Source organism: Lithobates pipiens, unplaced genomic scaffold (genome assembly GCF_037356315.1).
Source record: "Lithobates pipiens isolate NorthernLeopardFrog02 unplaced genomic scaffold, aLitPip1_a1.2 Scaffold_8, whole genome shotgun sequence".
Classification (NCBI taxonomy): Eukaryota; Metazoa; Chordata; class Amphibia; order Anura; family Ranidae; genus Lithobates; species Lithobates pipiens.
In genome coordinates this window covers 599,792,902-599,814,264 of record NW_027507903.1, presented here as the reverse complement: position 1 = coordinate 599,814,264, position 21,363 = coordinate 599,792,902, and the positions used below count along the sequence as shown (strand labels likewise).

The following is a 21,363-nucleotide window of genomic DNA, read 5'->3' as shown; positions in this document are numbered from 1 at the left end:
GTTCACTTTACCTAATTCAACATCTTTAAATATGTTCATTTGTCTGTGATTAATTTATGCATTTAATCTATTACCAATTGTGTGTGGGCTATTTTCTGTGTAGTTTTAAAGATTTGTAGCATACTAGCGCTAAGACCTCTTTCACACCACACCGCTGATAGCGTGGGCGGTAAAACGCCGCTATTTTTAGCGGTGTTTTACCGCCGGATTTGCGGCGCATTATGGCCACTAGCAGGGTGCTTTTACCCCCTGCTAGAGGCTGCGAAAGGGTTAAAACCACCGGCAATACGCCGCAATAGCGGCGTTTTGCCGGAGGGATTACAGCGCTGCCCCATTGATTTCAATGGGGAGCAGTGGTGGAGGAGCGGTAAACACACCGCTCCTTCGCCGCTCCAAAGAACCTGCTGGCAGGACTTTTTTCTGACGTCCTGCCAGCGCACCGCTGTAGTGTGAAAGCCCTCGGGGCTTTCACACTACAAACAATGGTGCAGCTTCTTTAGGGCGTTTTGCAGGCGCTATTTCTAACGCTATAGCGCCTGCAAAACGCCCTGGTGTGAAAGGGGTCTAAAGTTAACCAAGCATGTTAATAGGGACTGAGCAAATTAAAGAGTCGTGGCAGAACTCATCACCACCAGTGGCACTTACGGCAATAAATGCTACATAATCATTTTGTGATATATTGTGTTAAGATTTTTTATTTTTTATTTGAGTCCTTGAAGTTGGGAGTTTTGTGGTGTATTTAACTACACTTAGAAAAAATAAAGTATACACAAGCAGCAAGTTAAAGTTGGATCTGGAAACAAAATCAATAGAGAATACTATCATTATTATTATAAAGGATTTATATAGCTCCAACAGATTGTGCAGTGCTTTACAATATAAAGCGAGATAGTACAGTGTCAATACAATTAAATAAAAGATGGTTAGGTGGGCCCTACATATGATCACATACAATCCAATAAGGTGGGACAAGTGGTATACAAGGTAATAAATGTGAAGGATGAGCTGTTTGAGAAGATAAATGCACAGTTGTTAAGTGGAGGCAGGATAGGCTTCCCTGAAGAGATGAGTTTTCAGGGATTGCCTAAAGATGGACAAAATAGAAGATAGCCGGATAGATTGAGGTAGAGAGTTTCCAAGGATGGGAGATGCTCTAGAGAAGTCCTGGAGTCAAGCATGGAAAAGGGAGACACAGGAGGTCTTGGAAGGAGTGGAAAGGACCATTTGTATTTTGTTAGTATTTTTAATTGTATTCAGTGGGCAATCATAAATCAGTGGAGAGATTGGCAGAGATAGGTGGCAGTTGGAAAGGTGGATGAATAATAAAGATAGTCAGAGAGGGTACGAGAAGAAGTGAAGAATCAGTCCATACTGTACCTCAATTGTTGTGTCGACTGCTTCTAGCTTGGGTTGGAACTTCTCCTTACTAGATTGGCTGTTCGTAGAAGAAGAATCTGAAGACAAGAAGGGAATGGTGGAAGATTGTTAAAAACAGTTTTAACCACTTCAATACCGGGCACTTAAACACCTTCCTGCCCAGACCAATTTTGAGCTTTCAGCGCTGTCGCACTTTGAATGACAATTGCGCGGTCATGCTACACTGTACCCAAATGAAATTTTTATCATTTTTTTCCCACAAATAGAGCTTTCTTTTGGTGGTATTTGATCACCTCTGCGGTTTTTATTTTTTGCTAAACAAATAAAAAAATACCGAAAAATTTGAAAAAAATAAATGTTTTTTTTGTTTCAGTTTCAAAACTTTGCAAATAAGTAAGTTTTCTCCTTCACTGATGGGCACTGATGGGGTTACACTGATGGGAAATGATAAGGCGGCACTGATGGGCACCGATGAGGTGGCACCAATGAAGTGGCACTGATGAGGCGGCATTGATGGACATCGATATGTGGCACTGATAGGCGGCACTGATGGGTGGCACTGATGGTCGACACGGATGGGCACTGATAGGTGGCACAAATTGGCATGGATAGGTGGCACAGGTGGGCATGGGTTAGGCGGCACAGGTGGGCATGGGTAGGCGGCACAGGTGGGCATGGGTAGGTGGCACAGGTGGGCATGGGTAGGCACTGATAGGCGGCACAGATGGGAACTGATAGGCGGCATTGTATTAGAATATATTGTACTAATGGATGCCAATCAGTGCCAATCAATAATGCATGCCAATCAGTGATGCCCATTGTGGGCACTGATTGGCATCCATTATGGGCACTGATTGGCATCCATTGTGGCACTGATTGCAATCCCTGGTGGTCTAGGGTGGCATACCTTGTCCTTGGCATCCCTGGTGGTCTGGTGGCGTCCCTGGTGGTCCAGTGTGGGCATCCTCGGGGGGGCTGTGCTGATAATCGATCAGCACAGACCCTCCCTGTCACAGGAGCAGCCGATCGGCTCTCCTCTACTCGCGTCTGACAGATCACCGGCTTTTCCTATTTACACTGTGATCAGCCGTGATTGGACACGGCTGATCTGTCGGAGACTCTTTACCGAGATCGTAGTTGCCGGGTGTCAGACTGACACCCCGCAACAACGATCGCCGCAATGCGCGCCCCCGGGGGCGTGCAGCGGCTCATAATCCTGATCACGTCATATGACGTCCGGTCAGGATTATGCAACCACTTTGCCGCCGCCTATTTGCTATAGGGCGGGCGGCAAGTGGTTAAAGGAGAAGTATGGTAAAAAAACAAAAAAAAACATGGTATGGTAAAAAAACAAAACACAAATATATATATATATATTCACCTTAGTGATTCAGGTTCGCTCTGATGCTGCAGCTGTCCCTCACTGGTTCTAAGCCTGAAACTGAGCAATCACATGACCGCTGACAATCTTCACTAAGCAGAGAGCAGTGACTGTCAGTTAGACTCTCTGCTCTACCCCTCCAGTGCTCTCTGGAGTATCGGGCTGGGAACAAGATGGAAGAAGCTGCTTCAGGCTCTCAGCAGCATACTGAGAGATTGAGCCGACTGCCAGTTAGGCATCTTGATAGATCCCAACATTATTATTTTGTTGGGCTGCTCCCACAGCCTCAACCAACTCTGTGACATCAGCTGACAGTGGGCTCTGGGCCACAGTCAGCTGAATCTGGGTCATAGGAGAGCACAAGTAAGTGTTTTTTCTGTGATTCAGAAGAGAAGTAAGGCCAAAAATAAAAAGAGTTGGTCATCCTTCTTTAAAAAAAAAAAAAATTGGTATACAATGAAATAGTGATTAAGAAAAAAACATATTTTTTAGAAAATAATGTTGCGCCACCTATCAAGCACAATCATCAATGTTTTGTTTATTATAAACGTGGCTTGATTAAAATAAAAAATCATTAAAAATAAATATTATATAAAATATAATACTATGTATTAATTGTGCTGCAATCTCCACAGTTCTTAAATGAATATAATATGTCATTCCACTTGTGTGAAAATCACCACTTGTGTCACCATCTTAAACATCATACTCTCACTTTCTTTGTTTGACCCATAGGTTATAATAGGTAAATTCCCCTTTAAGAGAGGGGTCACATTTGCTGCTACTCTCCTCTCCTCTTTCCACTCCTGGTGGGGTCCCATTTCCCTTCCATAAACTATCTTCACTACTGTCAAATCCAGGTTATATGTCTGGGACTGGATAAACTGGGCATAACCGCGTAAGGGGCGGAGCTGGCGATGTCACTACAATCGGATAGATGCTTGCTAGCTGCTAGCCTGGCATTCTAGTGGGCCAGAATATCCACATGTACCTGCTTTTTCCTGTAGTGCACCTGTGTTAGTACACTGAAATATGTGAATGCATGAAAACCTTTTTTTTTTATATATAAAGATTGTGTTTTCATACAGAGATGAACTATGGGAAAATATATTTTATTTTTGTGCAAATATAATACATAAAGAGGAGTGTATCAAGTCCCACCTATTCAATTTTTATTTGACAGCAGTATAGAATTATCACAGAAGGAAATCCCACTAGTAGTGGAAGGAGGAGAGTGGAAGCAAGAGTGACCCTGCTCTTAAAACGGTTGTAAACCGTTGGATTTATTTTTTTGGTACCTGCAAGGGAAACGCATAATGTCTTAGTATGCATCGCTTACTAGCATATTATGTTAAACTTACCCTAAAACAAAGTTCTTCCAGTGCCAAAATGTCAGCACTCCCATCTTCACCCATATTGCTTCTGGGTTTGCGGACTCTGGCTCTGTGACAGGCTGGAGCTGCAATGACGTCACGGGTTCATGGCTGAATGGCCGTTCCTTCAGAGCGCATGCACCAGTGATGTCACTGCCTGCATGTACACTAAATGTCTCCAAAATGACGCACTTTAGGAGATATTTACACTACCTATAGGTAAACCAATATTATAGGCTTACTTATAGGTAAAAGCAAAAGATGTAAGTTTACTTCCACTTTAAAGGGGAAGGCATGCTATTGACCTATTATAACCTATAGGTCTAAAAAACAAGTTGAGACTATGGTGTTTAAGGTGGTGGCACAAGTATTGATTTTCACACAAGTAGAGTGATAAATTATACGCATTTAAGAAAAGTGGAGATTGTCATGTTTATGATACATGATGGTTGTGAGTGATAGGTGGCGCTACACTATTTTATAAAAAGTATTGCACAAGGAGGCGTGTGGAGTGGTAATACAGACAGAAGGGAGCTATGAGTCTGCTCTCCTCCTGTAGGGTAATACAGACAGAAGGAAGCTATTAGTCTGCTCTCCTCCTGCAGGGTGATACAGACAGAAGGGAGCTATGAGTCTGTCCTCCTCCTGCAGGGTGATACAGACAGAAGGGAGCTATGAATCTGTTCTCCTCCTGCAGGGTGATAGGAGTCGGTACTCCTCCTGCAAGGAGCTATGAGTCTGTCCCTCCTGCAAGTTGACACAGGAGCAGTGGCCATACAGCTGTTGCTCTTATTATTAAAGCGGTAGTAAACCCGCAATGTTTTTTTTTTTTTTTTAAACCTGCAAAGCAAAAGGCATAATGAGCTAGTATGCACCGCATACTAGCTCATTATGAAATACTCACCTTAGAACGAGGCCCCGACATCTGGCCCGATCCACGCCGAGGGAGCCGACATGCTCCCTCGGCGTCTCTTCCGGGTATCGCGGCTCCGGCGCTGTGAGTGGCCGGAGCCGCGATATCGTCACTCCCGCGCATGCGCGCGGGAGATTTCAGTCCGGCCGCACGAGCGCTGCCGGATTTTCACGGAGAGAACCCCCTTGTGCGCATGCGCCGCTGCAGTCAGCGGCGCATACCGAGGGGAATATCTCCTAAACCGTACAGGTTTAGGAGATATTTTTTTTACCTACAGGTAAGCCTTATTATAGGCTTTCCTGTAGGTAAAAGTTAAAAAAATGACCATACTACCACTTTAAGGTTAATTACACTTTGGGATGAAATATGAAATGATTCAGAATATAATGCAATGCTTACCATTCCCTTCTGAGTCTATATTTAGGTTTAGATTGGATATCCCATTTTGAGCATTCCACTGATCATCCATATCATAACCCCATACATCTTCACCATTATCTCTGAAGACGTCATCCCTGGAAACATATGATGCAAACACACCAATTATAAAACAACAAAATGTATCCCTATTACCTACATTTCTTTATATTTTTTTTAAATTAAAGACCATAATCTGTCACACTACTGTGCACACATTAGATCCAAAGTTTAGACCAAAGTTAAGCTGGTCATAAATGGAGTGAATCTCTGAAATGTGAGCTATAGATGGCCTTGCCGGTACCCTCACGCCCCAACACCCTTCCATATGAAAATCAAAGGAGCCGTGTAGAAAATTAGCAGCCAAATAGTGGCTGCATCCATGGGTACTCTGACAGCTGTGCGTGCCGAAGAATACAATAACCAGCAGTGCAATTTCCTCCATCCACGCTGTTTAGCAGGTTTCTCTCATTGAGCTTGCAAGCATAAAAGTACTGTATGTACAGTCAACTAGTGATCTACTAATGTGGCCCAACAGCTGTACTTAATTAAAAAAGCACCCTTAATTTATACTAGTAAATGACAAGAAACTGAAGTCCCCAGCAGCCACATTCATCAATTGCTATCATGTTCGTTAGGCTGGCTTCTACTAGCTAAATGGTTTGGTTTATTTCTTTGCACCTTCTTGCTATGTGTTTTCCTGATCCTTTTCCCTTTTTTTCAGAAATGTTCTCTCCCTTTTTAAATGATTCATACTGAGAAAAAAACCAAATGTATTGGTAGAAAAAAAATGGCGCTCTATGGAGCACTAATGTGGGAACATTGCCCAGTAAAGGGACTTTAATGGCATCTCTAGCAGTCTTTTGCAACTTGCTGTAGGCTTATCACTGTCTCCTGCAGCATGTCCCCAATATCCAACCATACCTCTAGCATGTGAGCAGTGCCTGACTGAAAAGAAAACCAACAGTCTCTATTTCTTGTAGCTTGTAGACTGCATCTATAACCTTCTCCTGTAACATGCATGCAGTCTGACCATCTCCTGTAGCATGCCTATAGTCTCTGTCCATTTCCTGTAACATACGTGCAGTCTCTGACTATCTCCTATAGCATGTCTGTAATCTCTGACCATCTCTGTAGGCTCTGACCATTTCCTGTAGCATGCATGCAGTCTCTGAACATCTCCTGTAGCATGTCTGTAATCTCTGACCATTTGCTGTATCATGTCTGTAATTTCTGACCATCTCCTGTAGAATGCCTGTAGTCTCTTAACATCTCCTGTAGCATGCATGCAGGCCCTGACCATTTCCTGTAGCATGCCTGTAGTCTCTGACCATCTCCTGTAGAATGAATGCAGTCTCTGACTATCTTCAATAGCACAAATGCAGTCTCTGACCATCTCCTGTAGCACGAATGCAGTCTCTGACCATCTCCTGTAGCATGCATGCAGTCTCTGGCCATTTCCCGTAGCATGCATGCAGTCTCTGACCATCTCCTGTATCTTGCGTTCAGTCCCTAACCATTTCCTGTAGCAGGTCTGCAGTCTCTGACCATCTGCTGTAGAATGTCTGCAGTCTCTGACCATCTCCAGTAGAATGTCTGCAGTCTCTGACCATCTCCTGTAGCATGTTTGCAGTTCCTGACCATCTCCCATAGCATGTCGGTCATCTCTGACAATCTCCTGTAGAATGTCTGCCATCTCTGACAATCTCCTGTAGAATGTCTGTCATCTCTGACCATTTCCTGTAGTATGTATGCAGTATCTAACAGTTCATTGTAGCATTATATACACACGCTATGTGAGCCCTTTGATAATGGCTTGCGCTGCTCTAGAGGTTTCTATATCAAGTAAGTTCATCATTATTGCTATAAAAATGTCAGTTCACAGCTTTTTGCACGGGACTCACCCTTTTTTCTTCCTTTTTTCTCTGACCAGGTAAAATGATACAGAGATAATAACAATGAACAGGGCAGCAATGACAGCTCCAACCCCTCCGTACACTTCAACTTTTGATATTTTTCCTGTGCAGCTTGAACCTGTATATATGTAGATATCTGTCCTTGGACACCTGTGTGGATAAAGAATATATTAACCATTCTAGTACCAGCATGTTTCATTAGCAGACAATTTTGCAGTTTTCAGTGCTGTGATCATTTGCCTGACAATTATTTGGGTATGCTACACTGTGCCCAAACTAATTTTATAGAATTTTTTGAGACAGGCAGAGGTTTCTGTTGGTGTACATTTAATAACCCCTGTATTTTTTTATTTTTACCAGATAAAGGAAAAAGACCAAAAAGTTTGAAAAAAAAAGAACATTTTTTATAAAGTGGAAACCACAAGTTGATCTAATTTTCCACAATTTTGTGGAAATGAAGATTCAAGTTAGCACAATGGCCTCCAAAGTGAAACCTTCTATTAAAAAACAAACAAAAAAAAAACGATGAAATAAACTTCAGACAGTTGACTGTCCAATGAAGGTCTCGTGAGCCCCCTCCCTAGGGAAAGAGAGCCTTGATTTATGAGGGCATGGCTAGGTGCCGGCAAGGGGAACAATTGGCTTAAATAAGGGGGATGGGATGGGCCTGAGCTCAGGGAACGTGTGCCCCAGGGAATTCTGGGTCTTTTAGGGGAGTCGATTGGAAGAGCTGCCCACCCTCCCACCCCTCTTCTTTCCTCTGTTATGGTATGTCACAGCTTGCTGCGGTTTTTCTTGACCTTGCCAGCAGTTAATGTTGCTGTAATGGACTATACCAGCCATATGCAATTAGCGGACCTCCAGCTGTTGCAGAACTACAAGTCCCATGAGGCATAGCAAGACTCTGACAGCCAAAAGCATGACACTCAGAGGCAGAGGCATGATGGGAGTTGTAGTTTTGCAACAGCTGGAGGTCCGCTAATTGCATATACCTGGACTATACCATTGATGGAAAAATTAGAAGTAGGCTGTCTGTTCAGCACTTATGGTAAGGACAGGCCCCACTTCCCTCTTTTTGTTGAGTGCTCACAGTATGACTGTGACTGGCACTGGTTAAATATGTTCACATGTTATGTGTTGGAATTTAATAAAGCTGTGGCCTTGCCCTTTCCAACCTAATGGTTGTAAGTGTCTTATTTAATGGGTTAAAGGGCAAAGGTGGTGGGGGTTTTGATTCCCATTGTGTTACGTTAATTGGGACCTATGCCCACTGCGCCTCAGCAGTCAAATATGTTATATAGATTTTTTAAAGGATAAAAAAAGGGAAACTATAATGCTCTTGGATCAAAGTTTTTTTGTTGTATTTTCTGTTTTTAAATTGCTAATTTATACTGATTCTCTATCTCTCTTTCTTTCTCTCTCTCTTTATATAGAGTACTGAGCAAAAGTTTAAGGCTGGGTTCACAGTATTGCGAATTGAATGTGTCAATGTGAATGTTACACCACATCCAATTTGCAGAACATTTGAAAACATTTTTTTTTCAATGAGTATGGTTCACATATGTACGTTGCATCCACACTTCGCATTGTACAACATTTGTGTGCGTTTTCTAGGCAGTGCAGTGGGAATTGCAGGCACATAATCTTCACATTCTATGCATGAAGGTAAAAGAACCTTCAGAATGCAGCCCCCCCCCACAGCCCCGCCAATACTTACCCGAGCCTGATCCAGCAATATGAAAGAGAGCAGCTCTCCCTGGTCTCTGCCTCCTCATTGGCTGAGACACAGCAGCAGGAGCCATTTGCCCCCGCTGCTGTCAATCCCAGCCAGTGAGGAGGGAGCTGGGGTGGGGCTGAGCCCCATTCTGTGTGTCTTATGGAGCTCGGGAGCAAGCATGCATGAGTGCCCCCATAGCATGGCTTGCTATGGGGGCACATGGCAAGAGGGAGGATCCCAGAGCACTGGTAGGGGCCTGAAAAGAGGAAGATTGAGGCTTCTCTGTGCAAAACCCTTGCACAGAGCAGGTAAGTATAACATGTCTGTTATTTTTTCTAAAAAAAAAAGCCTTTAATATCATTTTAAGTTTCCTTGGCCAACCATGGCTTCTTCAGTCCTCAAGGTTTCCTGATTCATTGTGCCTCTACAGAAGAGTTGTAGAGCGTATCTGGAAACAACTGTCTTTCTCAAAATTTCTGCCTGCGAGAGACCTTGCTGATACAGTAAAACAACTCTGTGTCTTGTTACTGTGCCTAAGCAGGCTATAGATGACTTGATTTCCAACCACGTGTTGCAGGAAAGAAAACCCCTCAACTCCCCCATTACCACAGTCAGCGATGGGGGAATCCCTCCAGCAGCCTAATGCCTTGTACACGCGGTCGGAAATTCAGACGGAAAAGGTCCAATCGGATTATATTGTTGGAAAATCCGATCGTGTGTGGGCTCTATCGGACTTTTTCCGTCGGAAATTCCGACATAAAAAATTTGAGAGCAGGATCTAAAATTTTCAGACAAAAAAATCCGATCTGACTTTTTCTGATCGTTTATAGAGAATTCCGACAGACAAAGCGCCACGTATGCTCAGATCAAATTACGAGACCAAAGCTATTGGCTACTAGCCTGAATGTAGTCCCGTCATACGCAATGAATGTCATCACGTTCCGAATGATAGGATTTTCCGACAACTTTGTCCGACCGTGTATATGCAACACCAGTTTCGGTCAAAATCCGTCGGAAAAAAATCAGACGGATTTTGTGGTCGGAATGTCTGTCCGTGTGTACAAGGCATTCTTGTGTTCTGCCAGCAGGGATTGGGGTAATGGGGAGCCTTCTTGGTCAGGAGGACATTATGATTACTGCTAGTGACTATAGATGGCACAGCAAAAGTATCTAGCTCTCAGGCTGGTCCTGTCTGATTAAAACCTCAATAATATAACATTTTGTATTTTTTTTTGTTCTGCCCATAATAAATAAAGGACAAATACAAAACCACTTTACATTCTCTGTAACACAAAATTAGAGACCATCATACTTACAAGCACTGTGGACCAACACCTTTCTCAATCATACATTTTCCAGCATTACAAGACGTAGGCTGTTTATAGGCCGGATCACAAAATGACATACAGGTCAGTCCTTCTAAAGTGATTGTTTCTGCATAGAACTCTTTATATCCAGGTTCGATAATACTACAGACTGGGAACAAAGAGAAAGTATAACTTTAATTCAGTCGTCACGCTAATGGATTCAAAAGCCATTTTGTCCACGTTAAAAAAATATATATATTTACCTTGGGGTTTAGGGACGTCAGTTTCATTGGCACCCCCAAATGTTTCATCAAAAACCAGACAATTAGTACCTGTAAGGAAAATAAAATGGAGTTTGGTTGAACAGAAAACTGTTTACCCGCTTAAACTATTACTATTGTTTCAAAAGATGGGTGCAAGTAAAGACTGAGACACCGGGGACAGTGGTGGCTGGTGCTAAACATTTTTTTTTTTGGGTTGGGGGATGGCAAACAAACCCACTCCTAGGTCCGCACTCACCACCCCATGGTTCCCTGCACTCAGCCCCTCCACGGCTTCCTCGGCTTCTCTTCCCGGGCCAACCCGATCCGCCTTCTGTCCTGATTGGCCCAGGAGGAGACTCTAGAAGACAATAGTGAATATTGATTCGCTAGTGTCACAAATAGGTGGGTTCCGGGCACAGTGCCCTGCTCCCCGAGCCTAATCTTTTAATCTTTTTCAAGCCAAGTAGAGCCCCCGCCTCTAATCATGTGGCTTGAAAAAATGAATAGAAATCTATGAGTCCGGTGCCCCGCATGCATCCCCTGAGCCCCTTATGGACCGGCCACTCCTGCACCTGGATGAATGTGCAACCAATCTATTACTCTATTGCCTCTACTACATAGCCTGAGATCCTGAACACATGGGCAATGGTTCATCGTAGCTTGAAAATTCAACTCTAAACCCTTGTACACACGATCAGAGATTCCGACGGAATGTGTCCGATCAGAGCGTTTTGTCGGATATTCTGACTGTGTGTGGTCTGCATCGGACTGTTTCCGTCGGAATATCCGTCGGACCAAATTTTCCAACTTGCCGGAAATATTTTCCGACAAAATGCTCCGATCGGACATACTCCGATCATGTGTAGTGAATTCCGATCAGACAAAGTGCCATGCATGCTCAGATCTAATTCCTACATCAAAGCTATTGGCTACTAGCCTGAACGTAGTCCCATCGTAACGAAATTACGTCATCATGTTGTGAAAGATCAGATTTTCCGACAACTTTGTCCGACCGTGTGTATGCAACAGTTTCGGACAAGATCCGACGGACAAAATCCGACGGATTTGGTTGTCGAAATGTCCGACCGTGTGTACAAGGGCTAAGGGATATTCGATTCAGCAAACCAGGATATATACCATATCCAGTAAACCAGCATATCCAGGACATGTAACAAGCTTTAAACTGTTTCCTGGAGCCCTTTTATTTTTAAGTTTTTCACAAAGGGTAAAATCTGCATTTTTATTGCTAGAAAGTTACTTAGACCACCCAAAATGTATGTATTTTATTGTCAAGTATTAGTATTTACTCAGGATTGTTTATGCTGATTATTTTTAGTTTGTATTTAAAAGTAGTTAAGTGTAAAGCCCCATACACACTATCAGTTTTTCTGCTGAGTTTTTCCTTCAGGTTTACCAAAACCATGTAGTACAAGGGCCTGCCTGATTGCATACACATTGAAACTCCTAAGGTTTGACCTCATATTATATGGTTTTGGTAAATCTGAAGGAAAAACTCAGAGGAAAAACTGATAGTGTGTATGGGGCTTAAGAAAAATCTGTAAGGCAAACTTACACAGAATCCCCCCCCCCCCCCGTCTCCCGTTCTGAGTCCGGGTATGTCTGGGAGTCTGGGGCTTAGAAATCCCCTCAGCTGTTCAAAATGTACCTCATCAGGAGGGATGTTTTTGAAGCATTCTAATTAGTCAGCACCATCACATGGGTGACGCAGACCAATCAGAAGCTGCATAGCCCATCCAGTCAGATGGGAAGAAGTGAGGATGCCAAGGGGATTTCTAAGCCCCGGACTCCGGATGCGGATATACCAGGGCTCAGGACAAGAGATTGCCACAGTCCAGGTCAGCGGGACAGTGGGGGGGGGGGGGGGTGCGGAGGGGTCCTGTGTAACTTCACCTTACAGATTTTTCTGTAAATGTAACTTACCCTTTAAGCGTTAGAACTTCTGTCATGTGTTTTTGCGGCTTTACTTCAGTTTGAAGAGATGTCCTCTCAGTTTTTCTGGTCTTAAGCATAAAAAGGGAGAGGACATATCCCTAACTGGACACTGGCAGCAAAAAAAAAAAAAGACTGGGGGGACCAGTGTGCTACTGTTTTTTCTCCACCAACAATCTGAGCTGAAAACAGGTATGTGATCACTTCTAAAAAGGGTGGGGTGGTATGGTGTTTTTATATCTATACACAAATGATTTGCATTTAACCACTTCCTGACCGTGCTATAGCCAGAAGATGGCTGCAGCGCAGACTTAATTTGCTGGGAGGGCATCCCTGGACATCCTCCCATGCTCGAGCGGCCTGCGCACCCCCCTGAAGGACGCGCACGGCCCACTCTGTGATCAGCAAGTCTATGAGACTTGGCTGGTCACAGATCCCGGCGCCTTACCACGTGATCAGCTGTCAGCCAATGACAGATGATCATGTGATGTAGACGGAGCCATAATCGGCTATTCAGAGGGGGCTCTCTAAATAGGCAAAGTAGGCGGTGGCCTAAGGCCTCGCCCTCCTAGGGGCCTCGATCCCGCCTACTTTGCCTAAAGAGCCGCCTCTGGCTATCCTCATACATCAGTCCCAGGTGCCTCCTCGTTCAGAGTACAGTCAGCCCGCCTCCTCTCTTCTCTGTAACACCCCGCCCCACTCCTGTCAAGAAAACTTCACTGGAAGTGGAACTGCAGTGCAGGTGTCCTTCCAGTCATAATACCAGCAGACACAGAGACTATCAACTGCCCTGCCCCGCTCCGCCTGTCCCGCCATTAAATCCTGTCCAACCTTTCTTGTGCAAGGGCAGGGCACAGCTAGCATCTCAGCACAGGATCGCAGAGTCTACCCTCCTTCCAGGGCGGGGCTTCAGTGATGGAGGCGGAGCCAATTCAGCTTGTCTGTGTGCGCTGTGCAGCCCTACGGACTGAAAGATGAGGGGACAGAGCTTTGCTATATGTGAGGTAAATGTGACTAGGGGGTGCATGTGACTGGGGGGGGAGGTGGTACAGTGGTGTGGTGTCAGTGTGCTCTGTCTCAGCCCTGGTGTCAGTGTGCTGTATCTCAGAACTGGTGTCAGTGTACTCTGTGTCAGCCCTGGTGTCAGTGTACTCTGTCTCAGCCCTGGTGTCAGTGTGCTCTACATCAGCGCTGGTGTCAGTGTGCTCTGTCTCAGCGCTGGTGTCAGTGTGCTCTGTCTCAGCGCTGGTGTCAGTGTGCTCTGTCTCAGCGCTGGTGTCAGTGTGCTCTGTCTCAGCGCTGGTGTCAGTGTGCTCTGTCTCAGCGCTGGTGTCAGTGTGCTCTGTCTCAGCTCTGGTGTCAGTGTGCTCTGTCTCAGCTCTGGTGTCAGTGTGCTCTGTCTCAGCCCTGCTGTCAGTGTGCTCTATCTCAGCCCTGATGTCAGTGTGCTCTGTCTCAGCGCTGGTGTCAGTGTGCTCTGTCTCAGCCCTGGTGTCAGTGTGCTCTGTCTCAGCCCTGGTGTCAGTGTGCTCTACCTCAGCGCTGGTGTTAGTGTGCTCTGTCTCAGCGCTGGTGTCACTGTGCTCTCAGCGCTTGTGTCAGTGTGCTCTGTCTCAGCGCTGGTGTCAGTGTGCTCTGTCTCAGCGCTGGTGTCAGTGTGCTCTCAGCGCTGGTGTCAGTGTGCTCTATCTCAGCGCTGGTGTCAGTGTGCTCTGTCTCAGCGCTGGTGTCAGTGTGCTCTGTCTCAGCGCTGGTGTCAGTGTGCTCTGTCTCAGCGCTGGTGTCAGTGTGCTCTGTCTCAGCGCTGGTGTCAGTGTGCTCTATCTCAGCGCTGGTGTCAGTGTGCTCTATCTCAGTGCTGGTGTCAGTGTGCTTTGTCTCAGCGCTGGTGTCAGTGTGCTCTGTCTCAGCTCTGGTGTCAGTGTGCTCTGTCTCAGCCCTGCTGTCAGTGTGCTCTGTCTCAGCCCTGGTGTCAGTGTGCTCTACCTCAGCGCTGGTGTCTGTGTGCTCTACCTTAGCGCTGGTGTCAGTGTGCTCTATCTCAGCGCTGGTGTCAGTGTGCTCTATCTCAGCGCTGGTGTCAGTGTGCTCTATCTCAGCGCTGGTGTCAGTGTGCTCTATCTCAGTGCTGGTGTCAGTGTGCTTTGTCTCAGCGCTGGTGTCAGTGTGCTCTGTCTCAGCTCTGGTGTCAGTGTGCTCTGTCTCAGCTCTGGTGTCAGTGTGCTCTGTCTCAGCGCTGGTGTCAGTGTGCTCTGTCTCAGCGCTGGTGTCAGTGTGCTCTGTCTCAGCGCTGGTGTCAGTGTGCTCTGTCTCAGCGCTGGTGTGAGTGTGCTCTCTGCGCTGGTGTCAGTGTGCTCTGTCTCAGCTCTGGTGTCAGTGTGCTCTGTCTCAGCACTGGTGTCAGTGTGCTCTCAGCGCTGGTGTCAGTGTGCTCTGTCTCAGCGTTGGTGTCAGTGTGCTCTGTCTCAGCGCTGGTGTTAGTGTGCTCTCAGTGCTGGTGTGATTGAGCACATTGACACCAGTACTCTTAATATATGCAATTCATTTTTTTTGCTTGACTTATTTTTTTCCCCCCATTATAGATGTGAGTGGGGCCTCATGTCTAGGTTATGCCTAAGGCCTCACAAAGCCTAGAGCAGCCTCCGCGGCTATTTTTTCTCCTCAAACTGATAGTGTGAGGAGTAAAAAAAAGGCTGATCACCGGCGGCTGTGAGAGAGACATCGATCCTGATCATGGAGAGCGTCTGTGCCTACCAGTGCCTACCAGCGCTACCTATCAGTGCCCACAGTACCACCCATCACTGCCCACAGTGTCACCTATCAGTGCCCACAGTGCCACCTATAAATCATCAATCAGTGCATCATCACCAGTGCTGCCTATTAATACCACCTACCAGTGCCCATCACTGCCACCTACCAGTGCTAATCAGTGCCACCTATCAGTGGCACTCATCAGTGCCACCCACCAGTACCACCCATCAGGGCCCATCAGCACCATCTTTTCACTGCCCATCAGTGCCATCTTATCTGTGCCTATCAGTGTCACCTTATCTGTGCCCATCAGTGCCTATCAGTGCAGCCCAACAGTGCAGCCTCATCAGCGAATATCAATGAAGGGGAAAAAATACCTGTTTGCAAAATTTTATAACAAACTATGAAACATGTTTTTTTTTTTTGTTTGTTTGTTTAGCAAAAAAATAAAAAGCCAAGTGGTGATTAAATACCACCAAAAGAAAAGCTCAATTTGTGTGAAAAATGATAAAAATGTCATTTGAGTACAGTGTTGCATGACCGCGCAATTGTCATTCAAAGTGTGACAGCGCTGAAAGCTGAAAATTGGTCTGGGCAGGAGGGGGGTTTAAGTGCCCTGTAAGCAAGAGGTTAATTTCTATTTTAACGCAAAAGGGTTGTTTTACAAGGTGGGGATTAACATAAACTTAAAGCATATCAAAATCCAAAACAGTGTGTGCTGTAGTAATGAAAGTGAGAACAGTTACATTATGGAAATCAGTTTAAGGTTAAAGGAATCTGCAAACGTACCATTTCCTGTGCAGTTCTGCTCCGTCTTCACTGCTTGCACCTTCTCTCTGATGTCGCCTAATATCTCCTCGTACTTATCCTCTACAGGCACATCTGTTCTGTATTCTATCTCCACAATCACGTCATGATTTACAATAACGCTGCCACTCCTGCCACAGATAAAGAATGTATGATATTGCTGGGTACTGACAATATTTTAACTAATTTTTTATTTTAACTTTCGTAATTGCCAAGTGGCCAAGTGTAATGGTGGCCACATGAGCTTCAATTGTATCATCTGTTCAAATCTGCAAACGATTGAAGAGCTATAACTTCTAGGCTTGTGCAATTCGTTTCGTAGCAAATCGAAATTCGGCCGAATGTTGCATCTTTTGGATATTCGGATGCATCCGAATGTTCCGAATAAAAAAATAACGAATTACAAGGAATATGAAAGAAATTATAGCGGATATAACGAATGAATTTGACGTGATTTGGTAATTCTTTAAAGATCTAATGAAACAAAAGGTCAGCTCAAAGTAAATCTTATAGTCCAATCAGCTGATTCATTTTGTGCCGGAGGATGGATTACTGGCAAAGTGTATTCCTGAGAATTGAGTTAGCCCTTGTACACACGGTCGGAGAATCCGTCGGAATGTGTCCTATCGGACCGTGTTGTCGGATAATCCGACTGTGTGTGGTATGCATCGGACTGATTCCGTCGGAATATCCGTCGGACCCAATTTTCCAACTTGTTGGAAATATTTTCCGACCAACTGGTTCGATCGGACATACTCCGATCATGTGTAGAGAATTTTGATCGGACCAAGTGCCACGCATGCTCAGATCAAATTCCTATATCAAAGGTATTGGCTGCTAGCCTGAATGTAGTCCCATCGTAACGAAATGACGTCATCACGTTCTGAATGATCGGATTTTTCGACAACTTAGTCCGACCGTGTGTATGCAACAGTTTCAGACAAGATCCGATGGACAAAATCCGATGGATTTGGTTGTCGAAATCTCCGACCGTGTGTACAGGGGCTTAGAAGGGTGTTGTATTGTATTTGAGCCGAGGAGAAGAGACGTTGTCATTGTGTGTGTTAAAAGATTCAATAAACAAACGACTTTCCAAACTATGAATCATTATCACGAATGTCAATACATACATAAATAGCGAATTTCAACGAATACGAACAAAATTATAGCGCATATAACGAATTAATTCGACATGATTCGATATTCAGTATAACGAATATCGACACTCTGCGAATAATAACAAATTATCCGAAAACATACTAACGTAACATAACGAATATAACAGAACTAAAATATGTATTTTACGAATGACAATGAACCGAAACTAAACAAAATTTTCCATTGGGCAAAAGTCTAATAACTTCCCTTCCAATCACCCTGGGGTCAGGGGCGGACTGACAACTCATGGGGCCACCGGGCAATGGAGATTATGGGGCCCCCAGGCACTCCGAGATTATGGGGCCATACAATATACACACACACACACACACACAGTATACACATACATGTACACACAGTATACACAGACATGTTTCTATTGGCTGAGAAGGTACTGGAGAGGTACTAAAACATCTGGGGTGCCAAGGCTCTCCATCACTGCTCTATTGTATGCAGTGGTGCTGACAGAGAACATGCTGGCAAGAGGAGCAAGAATAGTGAGCAGAAAGATGACCTAAATAATATGCTAATGTTCCTTTATTATCCAATCAGAAGGTTGGAGGCGTGTTGTTGTGCTGTCAGGGCAGGGGTGCCTGAAAAGAACATTCATGTGTATTTGACTGCTTTATTAAAGCAATTTTAAAGCCTTGGCTTATTTTTTTAAATAAATTGTTCACGCACTCACATGCTACACAGTGTGAATGCAGCCGAATAAGGGAGATGAGAAAAGGTGAAAGTAAATCTGCTGTAAAATTTGGGGATGAATTACATAACAGTGACTGTAGCTACAGAGATGAGTGAAGGCTTGTTTCAAAGTTTATTTGTGGTTTAAGAATATGGAAATGTCTGTATTTCAAAAGCCTGGCCACAACTTAAAATCCCTGCTGTTGATAAACTTACAGGATTTCCGTAATGTTGATATCTTTGTATCCGGGGACGCTGGAATAGACCGATCTCATCTGCATGGAAAGACGTGATAATTAATTATATGTCATGCTGGTCCTAAGATAAATTACTGTGTTTGCATAGCTCCCAACTGCCCCTGGTTTTGAGGGACTGCCCCTGATTTGTAATAAAGCCCCTCTGTCCCTCTTCCCTCCCCATTTGTCCCTCATTTTGGTCTGATGTATAATGTTATATATAATATTCACTTTTTATCTTTCAAAAAGTGTTTTCCAGTACTAAACCTTTCATCCAATTTTTAAATTGCTGCATTTGTAAATTTCAAACGCCAGAATAAAGGAATAGCAGTGGTAAATAAAAATACTAGTTGGTTTTGGCAATATTTTTTTTTGGTATAATTGTCCTTTAGGGGGGCGTGGTAGGGGGTGTGTCCAATGCCTACATACTTTTGCTAACGGTGCCCCTTGCTCCTATCTCAAAAAGTTGGGAGGTATGTGACTGTCCTATAATAAAAAGTTTCAATCACTCACCTCTGTTTTAAACTGAGCCTCAAAATCCTTATATTCTTCTGTTGTGGGGTCTTTCAGTTCCTCTGTAAAATTTTTGTTTGTGATTTTTAGCTCAACCTTCACAGTGGTGTCAACAGACTTGACTATGGGACAGAAAGAGTTAAAACAAATGTTATGAAATTGTTACAGCTGTACAATCTATGCTTAACCATTTCAATACCGGGCATTTTTTCCCCCTTCCTGCCCAGGCCAATTTTCAGCTTTCAGCGTTGTTCCATGACAATTGTGCGCCCATGCAACATTGTATTCATTGAAAAATGTGTATTATTTTGTTTCACACAAATTGAGCTTTCTTTTGGTGCTATTTAATCACCATTGGGTTTTTTTTTTATTTTGTGCTCAATAAACAAAAAATCTGCTACATTTCTTTGGTGAAGATAACTCAAATCAGTGTTTATTATTTAGTCTGTAGGAAAGTTTAAAAAATCCACAAACTATAGTGTATATATATATATATATATATATATATATATATATATATATATATGAAAAATGATCAGTCCTGATGTACTGATGGCCTAATTTCTTGAAGCCCAAAAATAAAAGGCCAGTATAAATACCCCCCAATTGACCCTTTTAGGAAAGTAGACAGTCCAAGGTATTTAGTAGAGTCAGGCGAATGGTTCGGCCCAAGCATAAGTTTGGAAAGTAGACAGTCCAAGTTATTTAGTAGAGTTGTGCGAATGGTTCGGCCCAAGAATAGCAGTGCCTGTTCGCCCCCGTTCGGGGGAACACCCGAATTTGCAGGCTGTTCACCCCACCAAATGCCCTGCAATGCATTACATGCTCCACAGTGCATTCTTTGCCTGTGATTGGGGGAAGCTTTCTCCAATCACGGTGCAGTAAAATCTGGTTGTTAAGGAGTGGGGCTGGGAAGCTGGCTGGGGCGTCCTTAACAACCAATGAGTCATCAGCTGCCAATAGGCTTCCACACTGAAAACTGAATTTAAAAAAAATATTTGGTGGCAAAAAAATGATGAAAACAATACAGTGTAGGTCCCCCCCCCCTCTTGGTATGGATTTTAAAGGGAACCCCACGCCATGATTTAAAAAAATTACAGCAGGGGGTTCCCCCAAAGTCCATACCAGACCTTTATCTGAGCATGCAGCCTGGAAGGTCAGGAAAGGGGGGGATGAGAGAGCCCTCACTCCAGAATTATACCAGGCCACATGCCCTCAACATGTAAAGCACCTTATCCACATGTTGGTGGGGACAATGGTCTCTTACCCACAACCCTGGACGGTGGTTGTGGGTGTCTGCGAGCAAGAGACTTATCAGAATCTAGAAGCCCATTTTAAGAAAGCGGCCCCCAGATCCTGTTTCCCCATGTGAGTAAATATGGGTAATGAAAACACAGAGACAGTTTTTGACAATTCCTTTATTAAAAAATAAAAAAAAACAGTGTCCCCCATGTAAATCCATCACCAGTCGCGCCACCTGCCCCATGTAAAAAAGAAAAAACAAATGCTGTTCACTCATAAATGGCTGACCACCTAATGCCTCCTCTGCCGCTTGACACCACCACCTTGTGACGTCACCGACCCAGCAAGCACCAGTCTGTGACGTCACACAAGGGGGGCGGGGTCACCATTTGACATTGCTAGGTGGCCCTGCCCTTACCCATATAAGAACTGTCAAACGGCAGAGGAGGCATTAGGCAGTCGGCCATCAATGAGTGCAGAGCAATTTTTTTCCAGGTACGGTAGATGGTGTGATTGGCGATGGATTTACATCAAGCGCAATGTTTTTTTTATTTTTTAATAAAGGAGTTGTCAAAAACTGTCTTTGTATTTTTATTACTTTTTGACACTTTTTTATGAATGGGTAGGGGTACTATGTACTCCATATTTGTTCACATGTGGGGGCTGGATCTGGGGGTCTGAGAGTCCGCTAAGCCTCCTGCTTGCATACCCCCACAACCACAGCCCAAGGTTGTGGTTGTGGGGAAGAGACCTTTTTCCCCGTCAACATGGAGCCCAAAGCACCCCCCCAAATCAAGCCCCCCCCCCGTGTTGCGGGCATATGGCCTGGTATGGTTCAGCGCTTGCTCACCCCCCCCCCCCCCACCTTTTTCTGTCCTACCAGGTTGCATGCTCAGATAAGGGTATGGTATGGATTTTGATGGGGACCCCACTCCATTTTTTTATTTTGGCAAGGGGTTCCTCTTAAAGTCCTTATCAGACCTCAAGGACTGTCTACTTTCCATGCATATTCATTTTTTTTAAATAGCCAGGTGCTAGCAATTGCAACCACAAGTCAATTTCAATGTGATTTGACTTGTTTTTTTTTTCTTTAGAAATATAATTTTTTTCTGCAGCAGGTTCAATACATGATACAGGTGCACCACTTTACAGGTAGACTAAGGGGACACCCCATACATTATATTTAAAGGATTTTTATATTTTTATTGTTGCACTTTAAGCATCGTTAAAATCAACGCTCCTGTAAAAAAACAATTGTTCTAAAAAAAAAAAAATGTTTACATTGATACATGTCCCCCAAGGCAGTACCCGGAACCTCACACCCCTTTTATGGACAATTACTTGCATATAAGCCTTCA

The 21,363-nt window shown here is 44.2% G+C and overlaps 1 protein-coding gene across 1 annotated transcript in view; it reads right to left on the bottom strand.

The window, feature by feature from the left end:
* LOC143961280 (uncharacterized) overlaps positions 1-21,363 on the bottom strand; it is a 74,703-nt gene that overhangs the window by 2,710 nt on the left and 50,630 nt on the right. The window contains exons 5-12 of the mRNA XM_077470531.1: positions 18,764-18,885; positions 18,231-18,289; positions 16,155-16,303; positions 10,665-10,733; positions 10,411-10,570; positions 7,366-7,527; positions 5,444-5,559; positions 1,378-1,454 (exon numbers count right to left, since the gene is read on the bottom strand). Coding sequence (XP_077326657.1) covers positions 1,378-1,454; positions 5,444-5,559; positions 7,366-7,527; positions 10,411-10,570; positions 10,665-10,733; positions 16,155-16,303; positions 18,231-18,289; positions 18,764-18,885 — 914 coding nt within the window. The remainder of the gene's footprint in view (positions 1-1,377; positions 1,455-5,443; positions 5,560-7,365; positions 7,528-10,410; positions 10,571-10,664; positions 10,734-16,154; positions 16,304-18,230; positions 18,290-18,763; positions 18,886-21,363) is intronic.